Raw genomic sequence first — 27238 nt, 5'->3', positions numbered from 1 at the left:
AATGTTAATGGATTGAGTGTGATGAGAGTTGGTGAATATCTGTACCAGGAATCACAGGTAGACTCCACCTGAGGGCCACAGGGCTGGTACACTTTGGGACTGGGACATGTAAATACTATTAGAGACAAAGAGAGAATAAACATCATGCTTTGTTGAGGTCATTGCTGTGATATTGTTATAGTGCCTGTATAACACAATCTGTTGCATACCACAGAATCCTTTGGTGGAACTCCTCCAGTCGATACACACTCCTGCCTCAGCACACACTTCAGCGTAGGTTTGTAAGCTGGTGCAGCCAATGTGACCAATAGGCATCTGACAAACGTCAAACTCACAGGCCTCAACAAAAGGAGTGTAGTCAACTACCTTGTGGCAAGGTTCAAATACACTGGGGAGTAGCAGATTTAAAGTCAGAATGGACACAAGCTGAACACATCGTGACACATTAACAAGACATGCAAATAAATAAAACAGAATGTGTGTTGTCTAATAAGGGCTTTAAAAAAGAGGAAATATGACTTATTGATGGCTTTTTGTCATTAGGACAGAAGAGTCAGTTATCTTTTGTTTCCTGTGGCTTTACATGATGAATAAAGCCACAATGCAACATTTGCATGATATCTGGAGGGCATGGGTGAGATAGAAAGCCTGATATGAAAGCGTTTTCCCACAGGCTGATGTTGGCCTAACTTCTTTCGGTGTTCCCTCTCCTGTAGTGTGTTCTATAGGGCAAAGGCTTAAATCTCTGTGTTCCCTCCAGAAAGAGTTTATCTCCCATACTATGTACCGTATATATAAAAACTGTTGCTACAGTAAAAAATCATCAACTGAAATGTATAATTAGAACTAAACAATGTTAAACTGATGTTACTGACGAATAGACTGATAGATGACAGGTTTACTCCTACCTGCTCCCAATGATCTCACAGATGCTTGTATTGCAGGTATTGGGCGCAGGTGTTGTTTTTGGTGAGGGAGGAGGTTGTTCACAGTTGCTGTTATTAGTATGCCACTCGTGTGCCATATTAGGACATGAAGAATCTATTTTGCCACTGGGCAACATGCAGTCATCTGTCCGGTTGTTGTCACATGTGCCTGGAGAAACCCTCATCATTATCAATCACACGGATGGCAGAATGGGTCGAATAGGTACAATAGATTCCATCTTTTGTAAGTATTAACTTCCCAAAATATTCAACCTCTGTAGATTTGGAGCATGTCCATCATCAACTGCTTTCTAAAGTCTACATGACTTGAGATGCTTTTCATTTAAACTGCAAAACTTACCACACTGTCCCCAGGTGTTGTTGGCAAATTGACTATAAGGCAGGTTGATGCTGAACATGAGCCCTGAGAAGATGATCTTGGCATGTATTTTAGGGATGACAAGCACTGTATCAATACCAGTGGTGGTTATACGGAAGTCGACGTTCTGGTATGCAGGACTTACATGCCTGTCATTCACCAAAACCTAAAACAAAAAGCAGAAATGACAATTTATTTCAATGCGCCTATATACAGTATTGGACATTTTTTACAAAAAATGATCAAATCAGTTCTGGAAGGTTCACACAATGGGTTGCATTTGCAAGGAAGGGAACAAAAAAGTGTTGAAGCTAGGATAATCACTAGTTTGAATTTAAATTAAGAAAGCTAATAGTTACATTTAATTACCTGATTTTTACGCATGCCATTTATTTCCTTTTGCGTTATAAAGATCTTGTAACTTTTGTAAAAGACTGTCATGGACTGAGGACAGGACAAGCCATCAGGAGAACAGTAGTAGTTGTCAATCATAACACTGAAGTTATATCTGGGGGAGATCTCTTTCACCAGCCAGTAGGAACAGTTGCCTTGAAAACCATAATAGGTTCCATCGAAGGTGACATAATGGGGATCTCCCCAACCGTAGCAGAAACCTTTATATCAAACAAATATTTCAGTTTTTTTTATGACATTTCAAGCAATTGTTGAAACAAAATAGAGAAAGAGTAGATAAAAAACATTGTTCAGGTAAAATGCTTTTACATGTTCAACCTTAGAATATTTCAAGAAGCAACATTTTAGCAGGTCAGACTTACATTGACATTCATAGTGGGTGCAGCATCCTTCATCATCCTGCACTATGATTGGAGCGAAGTTATTTGCACAGACTACAGGCTTTTGTGTTGGGCACATTAGGGAGCTCAGGTTCACAGTGCCATTTCGACACGTTGCCACAGTACATTTACTCTGAAACCAAGTTTCACCATCCTGTGAGGATAATCATAGATTGGTGTTTAAAAACAGCGATGACTTGTATTAAATGCATTAATAACAATAAAAGTATTTAACAACTGGTTACATTTATCATCTAATTAAATGGGTGCTATCAGGGGTTTTAGAAGGTAGTGCTTATCATGTTCCAGCACGTTTTTTCACCAAATAATTGAATAAAAGCGACAACATGTCAGTTACATAGTATATCAGCCAGAAAACTCTGTAGGGGAGGGATGGGACACAGAACAAAAGTATTGACCTTGTTTTCTATCTAAAGAAAAAATAAATCCTTAACTTAACCAAATAGTTTTGCTGACTTAACCGAAAGAATTCATTAGAAAAGTAGGTATAACAACTAAAAATGCACAATTGATTGTCTGACTACAGTTGTTGGGTTGAACAATTGCATATAAAAACAAAAACAATATGTAAGGAATAGAAATCAAGAATTACCTTTTTTTTTTGACCATCTTCAGTAAGACAATATAGAATTGCAGGTGTAGGTGTGGGTGCAGGCGTGGGTGCAGGTGTAGGACAGGGCATTCCTTTGGTTACTACGTGACAGCTGTCATTGCAGTACCCTATGTAACAGTAACCATCCTGGTCTGTCTCATTGTATACTATGGAGCCTGAAAATGAGACACAGCAGGTTTGTGAGAACGAGTCTGTCAAATATCACATGTGTCAATGTTATAGAGTTCGGAGCATTACTTTATAAGTATATTCTGTAAAAAATTTGTTAAATGTAAAACAAGTTTAATAAATGACCTTATCTAAGTTTAACCATATAAAGTAACCTGATTACTTCCAGTTACTTTTGGATTACCTCAATAGGAAATACAATGCCATCACCATGCAAACACTTTACTTTAGCGTATTATGTACAAAAAATAAACAGAACAATATAAACCTGGAAAAGAAGAAACCAATTTAGTCCGTATCAAAAATGTAATTAATTTAAGGCTTACAGAATAATGTAGTTGACTCAAAAGCAAAAACCGTATTTTTGTTTAATAAATCAGATGTCCACTCACTGCATTTCAAAAAACATATTTAAAATTAAAAAGTGTGAAAGAAGATTGAATGAAAAAATTAAATACAATTCAGGCAGTATGTCCTTCTATGATCAAATTATCTAGTTTTCAAATGCATTGTAACATTGCAATCCTACTAGTAATCAGTTATAATACAACATTACTTACCAGCAGAAAACTTTATACCGTTATGAAGGCATTGGCAAAGTGGAGAAGTAGATGGTTGAGTGGTTTCTTCTGTTACTATATGTATTGTCGTGTAAGGTAAAGTAGTGGTAGAAGTAACTGTAGGGGTTTGAGTTGTGGTGGAGGATGTTGTAGTTAGTACAGTAGTTAAATTAAAGGAGTTGAAGGTGTTGTAGTTGTTACTGTGCTGGAAGGAGTTGATGGTGTTGTAGTTGTTACTGTGCTGGAAGGAGTTGATGGTGTTGTAGTTGTTACTGTGCTGGAAGGAGTTGATGGTGTTGTAGTTGTTACTGTGGTGGAAGGAGTTGATGGTGTTGTAGTTGTTACTGTGCTGGAAGGAGTTGATGGTGTTGTAGTTGTTACTGTTGTGGAAGGAGTTGATGGTGTTGTAGTTGTTACTGTGGTGGAAGGAGTTGATGGTGTTGTAGTTGTTACTGTGGTGGAAGGAGTTGATGGTGTTGTAGTTGTTACTGTGGTGGAAGGAGTTGATGGTGTTGTAGTCGTAACTGTGGTGGATGGAGTTGATGGTGTTGTAGTTGTTACTGTGCTGGAAGGAGTTGCTGGTGTTGTAGTTGTTACTGTTGTGGAATGAGTTGATGGTGTTGTAGTTGTTACTGTGGTGGAAGGAGTTGATGGTGTTGTAGTTGTTACTGTGCTGGAAGGAGTTGATGGTGTTGTAGTTGTTACTGTGGTGGAAGGAGTTGATGGTGTTGTAGTTGGTACTGTAGTTGAAATTATTGGGGCTGTTGTAGTCGTAACTGTGGTGGAAGGAGTTGAAGTTGTAGTAGGTACTGTGGTGGAAGGTGTGGGACAGTCACAGCATTTCAATCTAATCTCATAATCTAAACACTGTTGCTGAAGCCCTTGTTGTTTGTTGTTGCAAATCAAACCAACATCTTTGTTGCAAGTCACAGTTTGTCCCGTCTCTGACAGGGGAAAACCTGGGTAAAGAACAGATCTACACTGGACCTCTTCAGGAGTTGAGCAGATATGATAACCAGCAGAGATAATCTTCTGGATTGACTCATCATCTCCACCATTGGGGCCTGATGTGGGTTTACCAAGATTGATCCATTCTGACCAACCACATGTCATATTATGTCCACCAGGGCAGGGTGCAATAGTGGTCGTCTGAGATGTTGTTGTTTCAGTTGTGGTAGAAGGTGTAGTAGTTGTACTTGAAGGTGTTGAGGCTGTAACAGTTGTTGATGGAGTTGAAGGTTTTGTAGTTGAAGGTGTTGAGGGTGTTGTAGTTGAAGTTGTTGTCATTGTTACTATAGTTGAAGAGTTGATGGTGTTGTAGTTGTTACTGTTGTGGATGGAGTTGAGGGTGTTGTAGTTGTTACCGTAGTTGAAGGTGTTGAGGGTGTTGTAGTTGAAGTTGTTGTCATTGTTACTATAGTTGAAGGAGTTGATGGTGTTGTAGTTGTTACTGTTGTTGATGGAGTTGAGGGTGTTGTAGTTGTTACCGTAGTTGAAGGTGTTGAGGGTGTTGTAGTTGAAGTTGTTGTCATTGTTACTATAGTTGAAGGAGTTGATGGTGTTGTAGTTGTTACTGTGCTGGAAGGAGTTGATGGTGTTGTAGTTGTTACTGTGGTGGAAGGAGTTGATGGTGTTGTAGTCGTAACTGTGGTGGATGGAGTTGATGGTGTTGTAGTTGTTACTGTGCTGGAAGGAGTTGATGGTGTTGTAGTTGTTACTGTGGTGGAAGGAGTTGATGGTGTTGTAGTTGTTACTGTGGTGGAAGGAGTTGATGGTGTTGTAGTTGTTACTGTGGTGAAGGAGTTGATGGTGTTGTAGTGGTACTGTAGTTGAAATTATTGGGGCTGTTGTAGTTGTAACTGTGGTGGAAGGAGTTGATGGTTGTAGTAGTGTACTGTGGTGGAAGGAGTTGAGTTGTAGTAGGTACTGTAGTGGAAGGTGTTTGACAGTCACAGCATTTCAATCTAATCTCATAATCTAAACACTGTTGCTGAAGCCCTTGTTGTTTGTTGTTGCAAATCAACCAACATCTTTGTTGCAAGTCACAGTTTGTCCCGTCTCTGACAGGGGGAAAACCTGGGTAAAGAACAGATCTACACTGGACCTCTTCAGGAGTTGAGCAGATATGATAACCAGCAGAGATTATCTTCTGGATTGACTCATCATCTCCACCATTGGGGCCTGACGTGGGTTTACCAAGATTGATCCATTCTGACCAACCACATGTCATATTATGTCCACCAGGGCAGGGTGCAATAGTGGTCGTCTGAGATGTTGTTGTTTCAGTTGTGGTAGAAGGTGTAGTAGTTGTACTTGAAGGTGTTGAGGCTTGTATGGAGTTGATATGTTATAGGATGTTACCGTAGTTGAATGGTTGTTGAAGGAGGTAGTAGTTTGTTACTGTGCTGAAGGAGTGATGGTGTTGTAGTTGTTCTGTTGTGGATGGAGTTGTGGTGTAGTAGTTGTTACTGTGGTAGAGGAGTTGATGGTGTTGTAGTTGTTACTGTGGTGTGGACGGGAGCTTGATTGTGTTGTAGTTGTTACTGTAGTTGAAGGAGTTGATGGTGTTGTAGTCGTAACTGTGGGGACAGGAGTTGATTGTGTTGTAGATGTTACTGTGGTGGACGGAGTGATGGTTTTGTAGTCGTAACTGTGGTGGAAGGAGTTGATTGTGTTGTAGTCCGTACCTGTGGTGGAAGGAGTTGACGATGTAGTTGTTACTGTGGTGGAAGGAGTCTTGATGGTGTTGTAGTCGTAACTGTGGTGGAAGGAGGTGTGACGTTGTAGTAGGTACTGTAGGGCAGGTGTTTGACAGTCACAGCATTTCAATCTATTCATAATCTAAACACTGTTGCTGAAAGCCCTTTGTTGTTTGTTGTTGCAAATGCGACCAACATCATTGTTGCAAGTCACAGTTTGTCCGTCTCTGAGGAGGGGAAAACCTGAGGTAAAAACAGATCTCACAATGGACCTGTTCAGGAGTTGAGCAGATATGATAACCAGCACGAGATAATCTTCTGGTTGACTCATCAACTCCCCCATTGGGGCCTGATGTGGGGTTTACCCCAAGATTGATCCATCTGACCAACCACATTATCATATTATTGTCCACCAGGGCAAGGGTGCATAGTGGTCGTCTGAGATGTTGTTGTTTCAGTGTGGTAGAAGGCTAGTAGTAGTTGTACTTGATGGTGTTTGAGGCTGTAACTGATTGTGATGGAGTTGAGGATTTTTGTAGTTTGAAGGTGTTGAGGCGTGTTGTAGTTGAGTTGTGTCATTGTTACTGTTTGTGGGATGGAGTTGATGATGTTATCGTTGTTACTGTAGTTGGAAGTGTTGAAGGTGTTGTAGTTGTTACTGTTGTGAGGAGTTGATGATGTTCATAGTTTTTACTGTAGTTGAAGTTGTTGGAAGGTGTTGTAGTTGTTAGTTGTGTCAGGAAGGAGTTGATGGTGTTGTAGTAGTTCGGTTGTGGATGGAGTTGAGGGTGTTGTAGTTGTTACTCTTGTTGAAGGCGTTGAGGATGTTGTAGTTGTTACTGTTGTCAAGGCGTTGAGGGTGTTGTAGTTGTTACTGTTGTGGATGGAGATGAGGGTGTTGTAGTCGTAACTGTGGTGGAAGGAGTTGAGGTTGGAATTGGTACTGTGGTGGAAGGTGTTTGACAGTCACAGCATTTAAATCTAATCTCATAATCTAAACACTGTTGCTGAAGCCCTTGTTGTTTGTTGTTGCAAATGAAACCAACATCTTTGTTGCAAGTCACATCTTGTCCCATCTCCGACAGGGGAAATCCTGGGTAAAGAACAGATCTACACTGGACCTCTTCAGGAGCTGAGCATATATGATACCCAGCGGAGATAATCTTCTGGATTGATTCATCATCTCCACCATTGGGGCCTGATGTGGGTTTACCAAGATTGATCCATTCTGACCAACCACATGTCATATCTTGTCCATGAGGGCAAGGTCCAGTTGGGGTTGGCTGAGGTGTTGTTGTCTCAGTTGTAGAAGGTGTTGAAGGTGTTGTAGTTGTTACTGTTGTGGATGGAGTTGAGGGTGTTGTAGTTGAGGGTGTTGTAGTCGTAACTGTGGTGGAAGGAGTTGAGGTTGTAGTAGGTACTGTAGTGGAAGGTGTAGGACAGTCACAGCATTTAAATCTAATCTCATAATCTAAACACTGTTGCTGAAGGCCTTGTTGTTTGTTGTTGCAAATGAGACCAACATCTTTGTTGCAAGTCACAGTTTGTCCCGTCTCTGACAGGGGAAAACCTGGGTAGAGAACAGATCTACACTGGACCTCTTCAGGAGCTGAGCATATATGATACCCAGCGGAGATAATCTTCTGGATTGATTCATCATCTCCACCATTGGGGCCTGATGTGGGTTTACCAAGATTGATCCATTCTGACCAACCACATGTCATATCTTGTCCATGAGGGCAAGGTCCAGTTGGGGTTGGCTGAGGTGTTGTTGTCTCAGTTGTAGAAGGTGTTGAAGGTGTTGTAGTTGTTACTGTTGTGGATGGAGTTGAGGGTGTTGTAGTTGAGGGTGTTGTAGTCGTAACTGTGGTGGAAGGAGTTGAAGTTGTAGTAGGTACTGTAGTGGAAGGTGTAGGACAGTCACAGCATTTAAATCTAATCTCATAATCTAAACACTGTTGCTGAAGCCCTTGTTGTTTGTTGTTGCAAATGAGACCAACATCTTTGTTGCAAGTCACAGTTTGTCCCGTCTCTGACAGGGGAAATCCTGGGTAAAGAACAGATCTACACTGGACCTCTTCAGGAGCTGAGCATATATGATACCCAGCGGAGATAATCTTCTGGATTGATTCATCATCTCCACCATTGGAGCCTGATGTGGGTTTACCAAGATTGATCCATTCTGACCAACCACATGTCATATCTTGTCCATGAGGGCAAGGTCCAGTTGGGGTTGGCTGAGGTGTTGTCTCAGTTGTAGAAGGTGTTGAAGGTGTTGTAGTTGTTACTGTTGTGGATGGAGTTGAGGGTGTTGTAGTCGTAACTGTGGTGGAAGGAGTTGAGGTTGTAGTAGGTACTGTAGTGGAAGGTGTTTGACAGTCACAGCATTTAAATCTAATCTCATAATCTAAACACTGTTGCTGAAGCCCTTGTTGTTTGTTGTTGCAAATGAGACCAACATCTTTGTTGCAAGTCACAGTTTGTCCCGTCTCTGACAGGGGAAATCCTGGGTAAAGAACAGATCTACACTGGACCTCTTCAGGAGCTGAGCATATATGATACCCAGCGGAGATAATCTTGTGGATTGATTCATCATCTCCGCCATTGGGGCCTGATGTGGGTTTACCAAGATTGATCCATTCTGACCAACCACATGTCATATCTTGTCCATGAGGGCAATGTGCAGTTGTGGTTTGCTGAGGTGTTGTTGTTTCCGTTGTGGTAGATGGTGTGGTGGGTGTAGTAGAAGGTGTTATTTGTGATGTTGGTGTGAAAGTAACAGTAGTTTGTGGTGTTGTGCTGCATTGAACTGTTCTGCAACATTCTACCCTTATTTCATAATTGTAACATATGGGAGGATTTTGTTGACTGTTCTTACACAAGAGTCCCTGGTTATTACATATCACTTTTTGTCCCAATTGATCAAGGGGAACTGCTGGATAGTGCTCAGCCCGACATTCCACTGCCACTGGATTCTCACAGACTTTAAATCCTTTCTGAATAATGTGTTTGATGGTTTCATTGTCTCCACCATCACCATATTCAGGGTAGTCAGAACTTATCCATTTTGACCATTGACACAATGTTTCCTGACAGGGTGTTGTTACTGTTGTTGATGGAGTTGAGGGTATTGTAGTTGTTACTGTTGTGGATGGAGTTGAGGGTGTTGTAGTCGAGGTTGTTGTCGTTGTTACTATAGTTGAAGGAGTTGAGGGTGTTGTAGTTGTTACTGTGGTGGAAGGAGTTGAGGGTGTTGTAGTTGATGGTGTTGTAGTCGTAACTGTGGTGGAAGGAGTTGAGGTTGGAGTAGGTACTGTAGTGTAAGGGGTTTGACAGTCACAGCATTTAAATCTAATCTCATAATCAAAACACTGTTGTGTAGGCCCTTGTTGTTTGTTGTTGCAAATGAGACCAACATCTTTGTTGCAAGTCACAGTTTGTCCCGTCTCTGACAGGGGAAATCCTGGGTAAAGAACAGATCTACACTGGACTTCTTCAGGAGCTGAGCAGATATGATAACCAGCAGAGATTATCTTCTGGATTGACTCATCATCTCCACCATTGGGGCCTGATGTGGGCTTGCCAAGATTGATCCATTCTGACCAACCACATGTCATATCTTGTCCATGAGGGCAATGTGCAGTTGGGGTTGGCTGAGGTGTTGTTGTTTCAGTTGTGGTAGATGGTGTGGTGGGTGTAGTCGAAGGTGTTTTTTGTGATGTTGGTGTGAAGGTAATAGTAGTTTGTGGTGTTGTGCTGCATTGAACTGTTCTGCAACATTCTACCCTTATTTCATAATTGTAACATATGGGAGGATTTTGTTGACTGTTCTTACACAAGAGTCCCTGGTTATTACATGTCACTTTTTGTCCCAATTGATCAAGGGGAACTGCTGGATAGTGCTCAGCCCGACATTCCACTGCCACTGGATTCTCACAGACTTTAAATCCTTTCTGAATAATGTGTTTGATGGTTTCATTGTCTCCACCATCACCATATTCAGGGTAGTCAGAACTTATCCATTTTGACCATTGACACAAAGTTTCCTGACAGGGTGTTTCTGTAACATGTTTGGTTGTTGTAATGATTATTGGGGGCATTGTGGTTGAGATTGAAGGTGTCATAGAAGGAGTAGGCTTTGTTGGGCATGCACTATAGTCACAACACAGAACTCTGACTTGGTAGTTGAAGCACAAAGCCAGTGGTCCTGACTGGTCTTCATTTCTGCATGTTAGCCCCTTAGCCAGATCACATTGCACCACTTGTCCAACACTGTCAATGGTGACATTTGGGAATTTCTCAGCTCTGCATTGGATCTCACTTGGCTTGGCACATATATTGTGCCCTGCCTCTCTAATGTTGTCATACGTTTCACTGTCTCCTCCTGGAGTTCCAATAGTTGGGAAGCTGGTATCATACCATGGGGACCATTCACAAGTATTGCATGGGACTGTAACTGTATGGGGCTCTGTGGACATAAACCAAAGTGGGCTGGTTATTTGGTTTGTCTTACATGGTAGAGCTGGATATGACTTCAGTTTGGAAAGACGTATGTTGCACGTACCTGGTGTGGTTGTAAAAACAAAGGTAGCTGAAGACTGGCTTGCTGTAGATTTGCTTACAATGGGCATAGGTGTTGTTGGTGTTGGTACTGGGCATACATATGACCCCTTGTCAATGGTACCATTTGTCCCACACACTGCTATGAAGCAGTTACCATGACCATCTGTTGTGTTATAGATGGTATTGCCAGGGTAATATGTTTTATTCAAATATGTGCAAGTACAGGCTGTAAAAAGATAATGTGTTTTGTTAACATAGTTACTTGACATATTTATATATATACAACCTTCAATCTCTCAAACTTATAGCATACCTTGGGCATCGTAAAAACATTTGATGGTCGTTGAAATGCATTCACTACAAGAAAAAACAGAAAATATTACTGAAAATTATTAGTGTCAGTTTTCGTTTATTTTCCATTGAATTTGAACCTGCAACAAGCCCATACATCATTGACTGGGACATGTTTTATACGCAAGACCTACCATTTCTGACAGTTTTCGATTGTTGGCACTTCGTCAGTATTATTATAGTATCTCCCCTCAAAAGGGCAACCACATTGTTCTTTAGAAACACACGTCATAGCATCTTCATCGAAGTATGGCTGAGCAGGAGGACATTTTGGATAGCAACCTAATTGAGAAAAAAACAACTCTTCATATAGTGCCACAAATGGGTTCTTTAATACTTGTTGGAATATTTGCCTACTCATGTAAACAATCAGGTTAAGTGTTTCTTTGGTTCTTTAACTGGGCATTGTGGTTAAACGACAACTTAAAAAAAGAAAGAATATTATATTTAAAAGATTAAATGATAACATGCCATATTCTTGAAAGTGTTTGGGGGTTAGGTCAAGTTATAAAAAAAGCCTATCTTGTACCTTCAAGAGGAGGAATCTGCGGAGAGCAGCTGCCGGATGGATTCCTGCAGGTTTTCATACAAGGAGATCCGCATGGCATGTAGTGCCATTCACATTCTCCAGGGGGATTGTAGTAATCACAGAAGAGAGCTGGAAAAGAAAATTATACTTAGTATAGATATTCCAGACTGATGATTTTAAAAGTCTGGCTGTACTATTTAAAACTGGCTAAGGATAAGTGGAAACATAGTATGATTGTTAGTGCTGTCTGCAGAAATGACCTAAAATACGTCAATTGAAGGTCTTAAGTTAGTGCTGAGTCGTTGTGTAAATATGCAAAGATAATATTGGACACCCAAGTTTTCTCTCGTCCCTGACAAGTCCAACCAGTGATCAGGCTTTCAGCCTATTTTCATTGGTCCCATGCTGCCTGCCGAGGTGGTATCCAGCTGTTCTGGTTATATGTGAAAAGTCTGATTCGGTCTGATATCAGTCTGATTCGGAAAGAAGGCTTTCCCACTATGGATTTAGAACAAGGTTGTTTAAAAGACTTTATCTGTGAGATAAATCAAGAGTTGAAACTCTACACTCTTCTCTTTGTTTCCGCTAAAGCAGTTACCCCCCTCCCAAACCCCACAGTGACTGGGTCTGCCCCAGGAACATTACAAATATTAATGCAAAACTAATGAGAAGACTTATGATACATAAAAAAACGTAGCATAGCAGGCCCCATCAGGACTTGGCTGGATGACACTCAGTCAAATCCGTCATATTCGTATATTGTATTCGTATACCGAAGACAGAAGTAAAAATGTATAAGAGATTTGCTCTTTGCATACTGCAAGTCCTCAAGGCTTATCACCCCTGCTTGCCTCTGCCTCATAATTGATGATGCCTAAAATAATCAAGAAGTTAACAGTTATTTGAAAACCGATCATGAAGGTGTAAATGTATAATATCAAGCAAGTCCTTGTTGACCTTAGTGACCTTGATAGGTATGTATTTATCTTAAATAAGTGTGCTGGTTACGTTATGCCATGATGATAGATTTTGTATATTGCCTTAAATGATTGTTCATCTTAGATACTCACGACAGATCTTTGGGGTTCTCCATGGTATACAGATTCCAGCTTGATTACAGGATTCAGCATAAGCAGCCACAGCAGAGCAAAAACACTCACAGTCTCCACCCGTGTCACAAGCACAGGAGTCAAACACACATGCATCATAGTATGGAGTTGGATCCACCTAGAGAAAATAATATTATTATACAAAATGTTATTCGATTTATTTTATTTTCCAAGTATATTTCTGTATTCCTTTTTGTTAGGATCATTTGTTATGGTATTTTTACAGTGTGGCAATGCTACTTTAACATGAGTAAATGATCTGGATAGTTCTTCCACCAGTCAATCATTGAGTGAAAGCCATGATAAAGGTGTGAAACATGTCAATGTAGACTTTACATAGCATAAACAGTAGGTTATGTGCTGTCTTCCTAATAAGGATAACCTTCGGGACAGCAGGCTGAAGAGGAAAGCTCATTAATAGTCTAACATGTTCCCATGAACAACCTACAGTGGAGTGGCAGGCGGAGAAGATGTCACTCTGAATGAGGCTGCACTGTTTCTGCGACCAGGCCTGTCGGTATGGGTTGGCTGTGCAGGGGCTGCTAATGCTCTGAGCATCAGGGCAACTGGGTAAATCCTTCCAGCTGTTTCCAAACACCAGTGGGTTGACCACCACAGCATTGCCCCTTGTTGTAAAGTCATTATTTGCATTGCCGTCATAATTGCCACACAGGCCACACACGCGACCCTGAAAAGGTAAAGATCGTTATGTCATGGCTGTAAGCTTAAATATCAGACGTAATCAATTTTAGTGACAATTAAACCAAAAACATTATTTGGCGCTACCTTATATTTTGAGTTGAGCTGGATGAACAAGCTGGTCTTTCTGTCCCACATGAGAATGAGTCCATTGTTGGCTTTAACTACTAGGTAGATGCCCATAATGCTGTAACGGAATGGAACTGAGTGTTCATCTCCACTTGAAAGCAGCTGGTAGCTTCCCTCTGTTAGAATCACTTCTGCACTCTATAAAAAAGGAAAGATTTGCATTGTTGGTATGGGTACAAGACAGACAGACAGACAGACAGACAGACAGACAGACAGACAGACAGACAGACAGACAGACAGACAGAACAGACAGACAGACAGACAGACAGACAGACAGACAGACAGACAGACAGACAGACAGACAGACAGACAGACAGACAGACAGACAGACACACAGACAGACAGACAGACAGACAGACAGACAGACAGACAGACAGACAGACAGACAGACAGACAGACAGACAGACGGCTCTTTGACTGTTTACCCCCAGGAAGATCCTGATGGTCTTTGAGCAGGTGGTTCCTGTGGTACCACAAGGAACATTCTCAGAGATAACTCTGAAGGTTCCATTACTCTGTGTGCTGCCACAGTAGTCCTGAGGAAGACACACACACACACACACACACACACACACACACACACACACACACACACACACACACACACACACACACACACACACACACACACACACACACACACACACACACACACACACACACACAAATTAACATCATCAATATTAGTGGCCCTGCTTGAATCTTGTTCTCCCCTCTGTCAGGGATATTTTCTTTACACAAACTGACAGAGACAGTTAAGGAGTGGATTTGAATGTGTTCCATGACGTTCATCTTGTCATGTCGTGGTTCTATAAAATAACTCTACAAGCCAAAGGACTACAGCAGCACATAAAAATGATGGTTCCTCAAAAAGCACAGCTGATTCACATCATTGGCCTATCCTAATAATAATGTATGTAATAATAATGTTAAGCAAGCCCATTCAATAGTCAGGCATCTCTTTGGGTTTGTGCAGCTTACCAAAACCTTTTGTGGGATAGGGTTGGTTAAAATATTTTAATAGCATGTTGATTATTGACCATAAGTGCATTCATCGGTTCTGTCTCTCTGTTAGTGTGTGCATTCATACCTGAGCGAGAATGTATTCGCAGCTGCCATCAAAGGTGAAGCGTTTCTGATCAAAGGTGATGTAGTGTCCTGCTCCGTAGACAGAGCAGGTCCCATCACACGCCTCTGTAGTGCACTGCCACTTCCTGTCTTTACAAGTGCTATAAACAGAGAGAGATGGATTTGTCGTTGTACATGTCATTCACAGATGGAGGTGTAACCAAAAGATAAAGTAAAAGCATTTCATCCACTTGGGATTCACCTACCAGGTGTTGCAGTCCACCTTGGTGCTCTCTCCAGGCTGGTAGGAGATGCCGTTGTGAACACAGGAGCAGGCTTCTGGCTTGATGCAGCTGCCTTTACCATCAGACACCATCCCAGATGGACACATACACCCGGACACGCACCCAGTGGACACCTGCAGAAGTTTCAGTTGCATGTTTTGCGTCAATTATCCAAATATTTGATCCATATAAACTAGTAATGCATTTGCAGATATGTGTTCCTCTATGTTGGGAAAAAGGTGACTCACACAGGCCATGTCTAATGTGTCGCAGCTCTTCTCACACTCAGTTCCTTTAGCAGCTGGACCATGTGCAGAGCAGTTGAAAAACTCCATAGGAAGGGAACAGGCTGCTAAGAAAAACATTTCTGAAATTACTTATTACTTATATAATTGTAAATGTATTTTGGTTACCTATATTACTACTGTTGCCCTGATTTTATGCAATATCTGAAATGAACTTTTTTCTAGACAACCAAGATCCCTTAATTCTGGTGACTTGTTGATGGAGTATTTTTGAAATCAAGATATAATATAAAATGTTTTCTTTGACATGGGAAACGATCCCCATGACTCTAAGACACAGCCAGAGTATCACAGGTACAGACACGATTTTCAGAAGAAACATTCTCTAGTTAACATTGGTCATTGAAATAAATTATGCATAGGTCTCTCCCCCTTCTATTCTCAATACCAGAGTCATATTCTGAGCCCCAGTAGGACCCTATTGACTAAACCTAAAGGCACAAGCATGCAAACCCTGAGGGGCGTTTGTCATGTTCTTTTCTTTAGCAGGGTGCTGGGAATCACTTCATCAGGGAAGAACGAGAAAGTAAGTCATGTTAACAGGAAAGTTTCTTTATGTTCTCCATATATCACCACCCTAACTGCAGTTGTAATATTAACATCAACTTTGTCCTCCAGTATAGAAAGTACAGCAGATGGGAAGTAATGTTTTATTATTTGCTGAAGTCTCTAAGCTGCTGAAGTTCTGTTAAGGTATTTGTGATGCACATTTACAACTGATAAGTATATCCCCTGGAGTTTTTCTCATTTTGCCTGTATGTTGTTGATCTGAAAAACACATCTAAAACTCAGGCTGTATCTAGATTTTTTCAAATATCTTGATATTTTTGAATATAAAACAATTGAAAATAATGATCTATGTTGGCAGACAGCAACTTTCCAAGGCTCTAAATCTGAAAGGGATATAAAATGTTGGAAACCTGTATCAGCTGGATGAAGGCCTATTCCTACCTAGTTGCTAAAAAACAACTGCACTGCCCTTTCACTTCAAACACTACCATCAGCACTTCCTTTCAGGTATTTCTATTGTGTTACTTACATAGCTGTACAATAAACTCCCCGATGCAGCCTAGTCTACCGTCTTTACAGGAGCTAGAGGAGGAATACAGAAAACTCATGAATATATATACTGTACATATAACAATGCAGCACACACTTAAAACATTTGTGAAATTCACACTTTATCCAGATTTGTCAAAGAAAGACATATTCCCAAAAAATGAATGTCTTTGAATGTCAGAATTTCTGATTCTGGTTCTGAAAATACCTGTTCCCGTATAATTCACATTTATTTTATATGCACATACAGGTCAGGAAAAAATTAAGAGACCACTCTAATGTTTCTTAAGTCTTTATCTCTACATGTATGGCAGCCATTCCAGTGTCTGTTGGATTCTATCACAGAAACATTTTGTCAGTTGTTTATAGAATACAATACATTTAAAAAAATATATGTTTTAACTCATTTTAGTGACAAAGGGAAAACCAGAGAAAACTGATAATGCTGCAGTGGTCTGCAGTGATTTTTTTCCTGAGCTGTATTTACTTCAGATTGTTTGCAGATGCATTAAAGGATAATATGGGGAAACATTTCATCCTAACAAATCCCATACACATCCCTCGAATAACAATATCCAAATGAACAAAAGCTTTACGTACCACATGAGCCCTTGCTTGTTGATGACCTGTCCAGGAGGTACCACGGAGCCTTCGTCATAACAGGGACAAGCCGTAGATGGAACACACTTCCCGGTGTCATCCAGGTAGGTTCCCTGTGCACAGACACAGCCGTCGATGGAGGGGAAGGAAGTGTGACAGCTGAGGTCAGTGGAGCCAAGGCAGCGGCAGGTGTGGCTGCTGGTCGTGATGCTGTCGGAGTACACCATGCTGCTGGGGCACGAGCTAGCATATTTCCCTGAGGAGGACACAGCAGAGTCAGTGCAGGCCACAGCAAGATTCTCTCTGTAGTTTTGCTGCAGGGCTTTAAGTTGTTGGATGTGTTTTCCTGCTAATGGTTTTGGTTAAGGGTCCAAGCACCAACAGTGTTATAACCCAATGTGTCTGGTTATTAGTGGATTATTAAAATTGCTATTAGTTTTGTTTTTTTATAAAAACTAATTCCTAAAACAACAATGATGAAAAAGTGGTCTAGCATAGCCACAGTGCTGTCTCATTATCATTCTGCCGAAGCTGTCTTCACAACATCAGCAGTAAACTGCGCTGGCTGTGCCACTTTGGTCCTCTGGAAGGAAGCTTGTTTTTCAGGAAGACATAATTATCCATTATACTGTGTAGAAGGAGATTTCTCCACAACTTTTCTTATTTTCTTTTCCAGTAACCAGTCTTCAAACACTGATAAGGCTGCTGCTGTGTTCCTGTCTGTGTTCTTCTGCTGATTTCTATCTCGTCCAGCATTATGTCTTTCAACCCCATACCTGCTTGGGTGGTGGTGGCGAAGTCCATAGGGGCTTGGCCTGGGAACTGGAAGGTCACCAGTTCAAGTCCCCGAAAGACCAAGTGCCACCGTGGTGTCCCTGAGCAAGGCACTGGTTACCTACACTGCTCCCCGGGCGCCGTACATAATGGCAGCCCACTGCTCCTAACACTAGGATGGGTCAAATGCAGAGACCGCATTTCGTTGTCCTAGTACTTGTACTCTGTGCAATGACAATAAAGTTGAATCTTTCATCTTTCTTTCTTTCTTTCTGCGCTTGGTTCCTGTTCTTGTTCTATTCATTTTTTTCACTGGGGGAATTTAAAGTTTCTTGATCTCCACAAATATAAAAACATTAGTCTGTGTTTTCTGATGGAGAAAAATTATGTTTGTATTGGTCACAGCTGGGGTTAAATTGACCAGACTTCTTTCTGGGGATTAATATGACTGCAAATGGTCCCATCATCAAATCATCCCTAGCAATAATCTGCTGTTATTAAAAAAGAGCAGACTGCTGAATGTTTACAATACAATATTAAAAGCGATAAGATCACTTGTATTGTCATCATGCTCTCAGATTCAATGCTCCCATACTGATGCAACACCAAGGGTTTGACACTGCGGTGCTCCACGGTTCTGAGTGCTCACCACAGATGGTGTTCCTCCAGCCCCTGAGGTGGATCCCTGCAGCTGCACAGGCATGGACATAAGCTGAGACAGCAGCACACATGCAGTCCTCACTGTTCTCACAGTTACAGCTGTCATACAGGCAGTTCTGTGAGGAGACAGAATGGAAAAGGAAGCACAGTGTGAGGTCTGGAGGCCTGAAGACTGGTCCAGAACGGTCCACAGGAAACAGTGAGACTCACCTCTCTGTAAGAGTCAGGGCTGATCTCTGAGTGACAGGAGGCAAACACTCCCTCAGGCTCACTCAGCATTGAGCACCAGTGATTGGCATATCTCTCTGTTGATGACAAAACAGGACAAACATCAGACATTCTGAAGAACCCACAGTTTCAGCAAAGAGTGGCAAGAGTGAGACAAACCATTTTCCAGACTAAGACTGCAGGGTTTTTCAAAGCTGCTCTTCACATCGCGGCAACCAGCATGAGTCTTCCAGCTGTTGACAAAACCAGCCGCTGTGGCATCTGGAACCCCACTGAGCTTCAGGAAGTCATCCGCCTGGTTGCTATTGAAGTTGCCACAAAGACCTGCAGGCAGGAACATCATGATCAGGATCCCCACAGGGCACTATGACAGAGTCACTGTCTATCCAGCTTTCCTGTTCTTGCCAACTGAAACAGACTGATAAGTGATTCATGAAAATGCTTTGTCCCACACTAGAAATCTCAATGTCATTGGGTTAGCAACTATTGACTTACTTTGACAAACTTCAAGGCTAGACTATTGTAACTCTTCATTAGCACGCTGTACCAAGAAATGTGTAATTAAGTGATATTGGGCTTACTGTTTGTAACAACCAAAAGGGATCAATGGCCAACACTATTTGAGTTCTCAAGTACAGATCACTTCATAACACATACCACAGGTGTTGGCCTGGTAGTCACTGGTCACGGTGAGGTGGAGCTGCATCACCGGCTGGAGCTGCACCTCCAGCAGCACTCCCACAGATGTCTGCACCAGCAGGTAGAAGGAGGAAGCTCTGAAAGCCGAGACACCAGCTGCAGGGAGGAAGGGAGTTTGTTAAAAAAAAATCAATCACTTTCTGCAGGCTGTCATTCTATCCAGGCAAATGGAATGACTCTGGATCTGCTGGATGTGTGTAGAAGTTAGAAAGTGTTGCTTTTCCTGTGAAATATCAGTAATACTTGCACACAGACAAACCATGGGTCACAGGATGGGTGGGATGTTGGTAAGTGTTGGTTTAAGATGGGCGTCATCACGCAACTCAACCAATGAGAGAATTTTGGGGCGGGCCTTGTGGCGCTCACATGAACCAAAACCGAAAAGAAGTGGCAGGGACAGAATCATGGAGGAAGGTACCCAACTCTGACATGGACATTTTACATCTCTTCCAGATGATAGATAGAACCAGACTTATTTGTAACGACTAAAGAGTATCATTTTCTTATCACTAGACTATGAGGGTAACTTGTGTTTCTAGATAAAACGTTAATGCCCTGGCAGTGGAAAATAGCTTGGTTTTATATTTGATTTGATTACATTAATAAATGTTGAAGTTGATATTTGAAAGAAATATTTTAGCTGCTGCTGTGTAAAGGGAACACTGTTGTTAAAAAGCTCCTTATTAGTTTGAAGTGTTTGCCAACCAAATGTTATCTCACTTTGGTGCACATAGCAGTATAAAATAAAAGTGCGCAATACACTGCTTTTAAATTCATTATTGATTTCGAGAGAAAATAGCATATATATATAAATACTGTATATATATATATATATATATATATATATCTATATACATCCAGTATTTATATATATATCTATATATATAGATATATATATAGATATATATATATATAGATATATATATATCTATATATATAGATATATATAGATATATATATATATAAATACTGGATGTATATATTATTGTATTGTTTCTTATATTCAAAACGTTTGCATTGATTGTTCTTTATTCATTTTATTAAACATAAAATGAATAAAGAACCCCAAGAACCAGGGACAAGGAGCCACAGCTATACTGTCACTGTGGTCGGGAAATATCTGTCCGCTATAATCGGGTCTGAATGAAATCTGAAATGAAGCCTTTAATAAAGGAAGGAGAGGATGCTGTCCTTGCTTTCTCACCATTCGGCCGTTCATGAAAAACAAATGATTGTGAATGACTAACGCAGATCATGTAGGTGCTATGGTGGAAGAATTTGAAAGCAGTATTTCAATGAAGAATAAGATGAGATAAGGAAAGTGTCTCACCAGCAGAGAAGGGTAACTGAGCGTAGATGCCGTTCACAAACACTTTGCCACTGGGTTGGATGGTGATCACCTTCATATGGAAAGAAACCTCTTGTTATCATCTGTGTGGCGTGTGCGCAGGGTTTGAAAACAAGTATCAAATCTTATGTGCACTACCTTACCTTTCAACAATACATTCATATTATTTGAATTGTATATTCAAATAAATATAGGGAGCAATGGCAGGCTGGACAAAAACAGTGTGTGTGTGTGTGTGTGTGTGTGTGTGTGTGTGTGTGTGTGTGTGTGTGTGTGTATTATACTCACATTAGCTCCTCCAGACAAACCCAAGGTCACAGACTTAAGGCAGGTTTCACTCTCAGTCACTCCACACTGCAGCAGCTGGGCCTGCACTACAAACTGGGCTCCACTGCAGTCCTAAACACACACACACACACACACACACACACACACACACACACACACACACACACACACACACACACACACACACACACATCTCTCTTACACTGCTGCAGTGAAACAGCAGGGCTGCACCTAGCAGTGCATAGAACCCCGGTAGAAGAGCAACACTGATCAGAAAATCCGAAGAATAGTACCGTCAGTAGCTTCAGGCTTGTGTAGTGCATGTGTTACCATGGCAGAGGTGTGTGTTTGCTATAACAGCACTGGTGAGGATGTGTGTGTCCTACCTTAGCCAGGACGTAGGAGCAGTCCCCATGGAAGGTGTAAGCTTTGCCATCAAAGGTGTTGATGTGAGCCCCTCCCTCCAGAGAGCAGGTTCCCGGACAGTTCTCCTCCATACAACTCCACTGTCCACTCTCACACACACTGTCAGCACACACACACACACACACACACACACACACACACACACACACACACACACACACACACACACACACACACACACACACACACACACACACACACACACACACACACACACACACACACACACACACACACACACACACACACACACACACACACACACACACACACACACAAACTGTTAGCTCAATACATTCTATTTAGCTTCTCCTTTATTGTTTAATAATTGTCTTCCAAAGGTTTACTTTTATTGTTTTGCACTTATAAAGCCCTTATGTGTGTGTGTGTGTGTGTGTGTGTGTGTGTGTGTGTGTGTGTGTGTGTGTGTGTGTGTGTGTGTGTGTGTGTGTGTGTGTGTGTGTGTGTGTGTGTGTGTGTGTGTGTGTGTGCGCTTGTTAATTGTTTGATGTAGCTTCATTTAGTATCAGTATTTGTATGTATTTATGATTTATTAACACAATTATTTATTTTGAAATGTTCTCCTTGGAAACCAGTGGGGGCAACTCAAAAATCAGAGTTGGGTGTAACTTCGTTTCAAAAGTAACAAAGTTTCAGTAATGTATTACTTTTACCTGTAATGCAGTAATATATAACTTATGAAATGTGGGTAATATAATACCCGTTCTCAGTAACGCAGTTACAACACATTCTAACCCGAAATGATGTGGTGTTTTGTTTCTAAGAATTCACAAACATTGCGAGACATTCCGACACCAGAGAAATAATTGTGCAGGTAGAATAGTAACTCAATAAGCCTGTTGACTATTGGTTAAGAGGGCTGCAGAAACAGATTCACAATGCAGAGCTGCAGCTCAGAGAAAAGAGAAAGACAGGAGTGCGCGCAGGCCAAAGCAACAGAAGGTCACTTTCTCTGGGTCTGCTGCTTGAACCCCGAGAAGTTGAGAGACTCGTGGCAGAGTGTTGAAGATCTGCAGCCTCTGTCAGCTGTGGAATCGCCAGCTTTTAGAAAGCTTGTCAGCCAAATCCCCGTTAACACACCAATGACAAGGTGAGCTAACGCTGCCATAGAGACTCATTCATATACAGCAGGTTACAGGGCCGTGCAGAGGCTCCACTAACATGTTATCAATAACAGAGACATAATGTTACCGGTATCAAATATTATTTAGCCCACTTAAACAGAGCATATGTTTAATTTCAGCATACTGCCATAGATAGCTTTAATTAATGAGCTGCAATAAACTACATTTTAGCATTTAAAGCCATACTTTAGAGGTTATTTTGGTGAAAGTAACTCAAAGTAACGCAAAAGCAGTGTAACACATTACATTTCAGAGACAGTAATAATGTAATGTAACTTATTACTTTAAAAAGACAGTTATAAGTAATATGTACTGTATTACATTTTGGAAGTAACTTGCCCATCACTGTCAATAACATTCCAATCCATGTGTGTGTAGTGCTCCTTTAACAACCCTGAAATACTGGATGCTGTACCATTTTTTGCAGTTGCTGGAGTAGGACTCCCCAGAACTGTATGTCTGGCTGTTGTAGCTGCATGAGCACTCCTTCAGCGGGACACAGCTCCGTCCATTTAGATCATCCAGCACCGTGCCTGCAGGATCAGAGAACCCCTGCATTAACCCTCCTGTCGCTTTCGAGTTGAATCTCAACAATTCATGACTTTCATCAATCATAAACATTGTGATATACATTTGATTCCTTCAAAGCCTCATGACTCCTCCAGAGTAGGCATTTAAACATACAAAATTGCTGATCACCACTTTCATTGAATTTTGAGAGGTTTAGTCAACTTTGTAACTGTTATTGCCGGGCTAATATCACCTCCATGGGAAAGGAAAGGGTAACCCTAGATTACGTTTATGCAGTGTGTCTTCTTTCTATATTGACTGCAGTTATTAAAGTAAACCAATATTCTGACATTCTTTACAACATAAAGGGTGTTAAATAAAATTTGGTGATGATTCATGTTTTAAGTGTTAATGTAAAGGCAGTTTAAACAAATTTGACTGGGAACACCAAAGTAAGGGGGAGAAACGAACATGACAGGAGGGTTAAACATATGCGTGTGTGTGTGCGTGTGTGTGTGTGTGTGTGTGTGTGTGTGTGTGTGTGTGTGTGTGTGTGTGTGTGTGTGTGAGTGTGTGTGTGTGTGTGTGTGTGTGTGTGTGTGTGTGTGTGTGTGTGTGTGTGTGTATGTACCTGCAGGGCAGAAGCATCCATCGATACAGTGGTTGTCGCAGGTGAGGCTGGCCTCCGGGTTGGAGCAGGTATCAGCACAGGGACTACCACACTCCTTGTACTCCATTTTGTCCGGACATGACTTCCCTGTAAATACATGACTTGTTTTTTACTAACATATATTTGTGATAACTTCACTGCTGTAGCCTGGATCCAGACCCTCAATGGCTCGCCAACACTTGTCCTATTTCAGTGTTGATAAGGGTTGGAGTTGAATGAATGGCATTAGATTCTGCACTCTGACCTGAATGATAAGTGAATAATTGCTTAGGGACTTCCCTTTGAACTTGAACATGAAATAAAACAAAGTCAATAAATATTGTGTTTTGAGTCTGACAGCTTCAATTAACACTCCCATCATTTCAGTCCTGACATGCTCACAGGCCCAGCAGATAGAGCCCTTGTCTTGCTTCATTTTGGTTAGAGAAGCAGCATTTGCAGCAGTTAGTGGTGTGCTTTACTTTGGCAACTATCAATCATCTTTGAGCTCATGAAATGCGTTATATAAATATATTTTTTAATGATTGTTATAATTATCTATCTATCTATCTATCTATCTATCTATCTATCTATCTATCTATCTATCTATCTATCTATCTATCTATCTATCTATCTATCTATCTATCTATCTATCTATCTATCTATCTATCTATCTATCTAAAGTCTTACACACTGTAACGAGGCGCCAGACACAATTCTCTTACTGGTCCCTGTAACCTCAAAAAGCAATGAAGCTGTTATTTTAAGGTAAATCACTTTCATTGAGTTGTCTTTGGTGGAAAAAAAAAACAGTAGCTCCTAATTCTACATAAAAATTGAAATGACCCTCCTCCACATGGAATTGAAGTGTGTATTGAGTGGACTCACAGCAGAGCTCTTTGGTTCTCCAGTTTTGGGGCTGACCACCAGCATGGCTGCACTGTCTGGAGAACTCGGACACAGTGTTACACAGACAGGCGGGGTCCAGCTGTGCACTGCCGCCAGCGTCACAGTGGCAGAGGTCAGCTACACAGGCAGAGGTGAAGGAGGCAACGTCAATTACACTATGACAGCTGCTGAACGCCGGGCCAGTGAGGATCTGCTCACACAGAGGTCTCTGCAGACACACACACACACACACACACACACACACACACACACACACACACACACACACACACACACACACACACACACACACACACACACATACACACACACACACACACAGGCAGGCAGGCAGACAGAAACAGGAAATGGTATGGTAGTCAATGTATTGTATTGTGAAGACGTTTTATGAAAATACATACAGAATTTACTTTGATACCACTCTTTGTTTTGATGGTAGATATAAGGCTACAGCCAGTTAGCTTAAGCTTTAGCTTAATACTTTAGGGATTACAAATAATAATAAAAAAGATGTCTTAGTCCTCTCAAATGAACCTATTTGACAGGATGTAAAACAATATGTTTTGGTGACCATACAGTGGGTGGAGCTCACCATGTTGTTGCAGCTTTCTGTTGTTTCCAGTGTGTAATCAGAGCAGCTTTCAGTTGGACCATTCATTTTCCAGAAGTTAGCAAAATCCTCGGGGGATATTTTCACACCTGGATTACATCAAAGAAACATCTTAGTACTCTGGCCAAGCCTACACTGATGGAGTCTTTAATTTGGCTTAAAGTGTACCATGGCTGTAGAACTCATTGTAGAGCTGGACTCCATTAAAGTCTCCACAAAGACCACATGTTTGGTTCTTGTACTTAGGGTCTAATTCAACCTGTGAAAACAAAACCATTGCATTAAGTGACGGCAAGAAACTCCAGATGAATCACCATAAAATGATTATTCTGATAATCAACAAGACTCCTAGAAATTAAAGTACATATGACTCTTTAAATAATATTTATATGGTGGTTCTACTCAACAAATAGAAATGTTGAACCTGTTCCATTACAAATTATACACATAATTTGTTTAGTGTGCAGCCACATCTTGTCGCACTTTAACTCAAAGCTTTACATTGATTCAACAATCATTTCTCTGCTAACACAACCCTACCAGAAAAGAGTCTTCTTCATTCCAGATAGCAAATAATCCCAGCTTTGCTTTAATTTTGATGTAGGTGGGACTTCTCTCGATGGTTATGCCTGCTTGACTATAAGGTAAGATGACTCTGCAAAAGAAAAGTCACACAAATCCTGCTGGTTAAAGCCAAGTGAGATTTTCAATGGTATCCAAAAAAGGCAAATGGAAATGGAGGATTTTAATCATATCCTTATTTACTCATCATACATAAGTACACAACACCAGTCCTAGTCCTAGGAGCAGTGTGGGGCTCTGGGGCTTTGCACATTGGCACTTTGGCAGTGCCCCCACATAGTCCATTTGGTCTCTGAAGTAGCAACCCTGTGGTTAGCAAGCCAACTCCCTTCCTTTTGGCAGGGGTTCTGATGAACAATTCTCACGATCAGGTAGCAGAACCGATCAAAAATCATAAAACATTTGCATTGAACCACATTTTTCCTCCAACAGTTTTCTTACCAACACCATTTAATCTCGTTTACCACGTAAATCAACAGTTTTAACAGGAATACCACAGATAGACTAGAGTTATTAAAGTTGCCATGGTAACCATGTTACTATTTATGAAGTCACAACCACAGTGAGGGTTTTTCTATTAAGGTTATGAGATTTCAGATTTGGATTCACCGTTGTGTCATGAAGCAGAGCAGAAAGGACTCTGAAGGTTCACTTACGATTTGCCATCGATGACCACTGAGCCCACAGAGAGCTCCACTACAGAGCCCTCCAGCTTCATGATGATGTGTTTGATGGTGTGATGGTTGCCATCTTCCCCCCTTCTTATCTGGATGTTGAAGTCTCTGTAACTGCTCCTGCATGAAGAGGTCAGGACGTAGTTGCAGGTGGAGTGCAACTGGAAAACATCTCCATCAAAGGTCTTGTAGTGGAATTTGCCCCACGTACTGCAAACCTGGCTGTTGTGGATGGGACTTACACCTTCAGAGAGATCAGGACATGATGCCACAACAGGCAGATTTGTAAACAGGTCATTAGGTCCTAACATGAATTCTCACATGTTGCCTTCATAAGCAAGCTGTTTACAGTTATGAACCAACAAACCAACAAGCTCACCTGATATTCTCTCAGGAATCTGGGACCTGGCGGAGAACGTGTCCACAGCAGACGTTGCCTCTGTTGGAAGAAGTAAGCGTTATTTTGTAATTAATACATAATCAAATCTCAATCAACATTTAAACACAATAAGGCTGCATCACACAGGTGAACATTTGAAACTGTTAATAGTCCCATTTGTTATATTGTGAGGCTGCCTAATGGAATATAATACATTTACCGCTGTGCCAAGCAGCTCCAACGGCAGACAGGGTCAGCCATAGCAGCCACTCTTTAGCCATAGCCATTTGCTTCTTTGGAAACTGTGAGGAAGATGAGAGAGAGTTCCAGAGTTTTATAGCAGGGGGAAAAAGGTCTTACTGATGCAGGGGAGGGAGTGGCAATCCCATAGCTTGACATGGTGATTCATGATTGCTAATCTTACCTGTCCCATTAATTTCCATTGTGCCTGGTACACTCCCCTTCAAACAACTAATATGAAGGGTGAGGTTACAGAGCATG

At 41.3% G+C, this 27238-nt stretch overlaps 1 protein-coding gene across 1 annotated transcript in view; it reads right to left on the bottom strand.

Moving 5' to 3' along the window:
- LOC134863103 (mucin-5AC-like) overlaps positions 1-27028 on the bottom strand; it is a 33375-nt gene extending 6347 nt beyond the window's left edge. The window contains 41 exon segments of the mRNA XM_063881370.1: positions 46-115; positions 210-388; positions 909-1095; positions 1288-1471; positions 1675-1919; positions 2082-2253; positions 2713-2888; positions 3462-4284; positions 4287-4766; positions 4769-5284; positions 6078-6254; positions 7036-10628; positions 10725-10949; positions 11037-11080; positions 11209-11356; positions 11604-11732; positions 12674-12830; positions 13161-13400; positions 13499-13678; positions 13966-14076; positions 14631-14769; positions 14875-15026; positions 15141-15244; positions 16237-16289; positions 16857-17112; positions 18280-18406; positions 18501-18595; positions 18678-18842; positions 19176-19313; positions 20548-20617; positions 20854-20964; positions 21240-21378; positions 22840-22957; positions 23566-23691; positions 24472-24700; positions 25085-25191; positions 25271-25361; positions 25643-25757; positions 26341-26602; positions 26738-26797; positions 26958-27028. Coding sequence (XP_063737440.1) covers positions 46-115; positions 210-388; positions 909-1095; positions 1288-1471; positions 1675-1919; positions 2082-2253; positions 2713-2888; positions 3462-4284; positions 4287-4766; positions 4769-5284; positions 6078-6254; positions 7036-10628; positions 10725-10949; positions 11037-11080; positions 11209-11356; positions 11604-11732; positions 12674-12830; positions 13161-13400; positions 13499-13678; positions 13966-14076; positions 14631-14769; positions 14875-15026; positions 15141-15244; positions 16237-16289; positions 16857-17112; positions 18280-18406; positions 18501-18595; positions 18678-18842; positions 19176-19313; positions 20548-20617; positions 20854-20964; positions 21240-21378; positions 22840-22957; positions 23566-23691; positions 24472-24700; positions 25085-25191; positions 25271-25361; positions 25643-25757; positions 26341-26602; positions 26738-26797; positions 26958-27018 — 10754 coding nt within the window. The 5' untranslated portion in view covers positions 27019-27028.
- Positions 27029-27238: the final 210 nt, after the last annotated feature.

Source organism: Eleginops maclovinus, chromosome 4 (assembly GCF_036324505.1).
Source record: "Eleginops maclovinus isolate JMC-PN-2008 ecotype Puerto Natales chromosome 4, JC_Emac_rtc_rv5, whole genome shotgun sequence".
Taxonomy (NCBI): Eukaryota; Metazoa; Chordata; class Actinopteri; order Perciformes; family Eleginopidae; genus Eleginops; species Eleginops maclovinus.
Note: the sequence above shows the minus strand (reverse complement) of the source record. Positions and strands in the feature narration are given on the sequence as shown.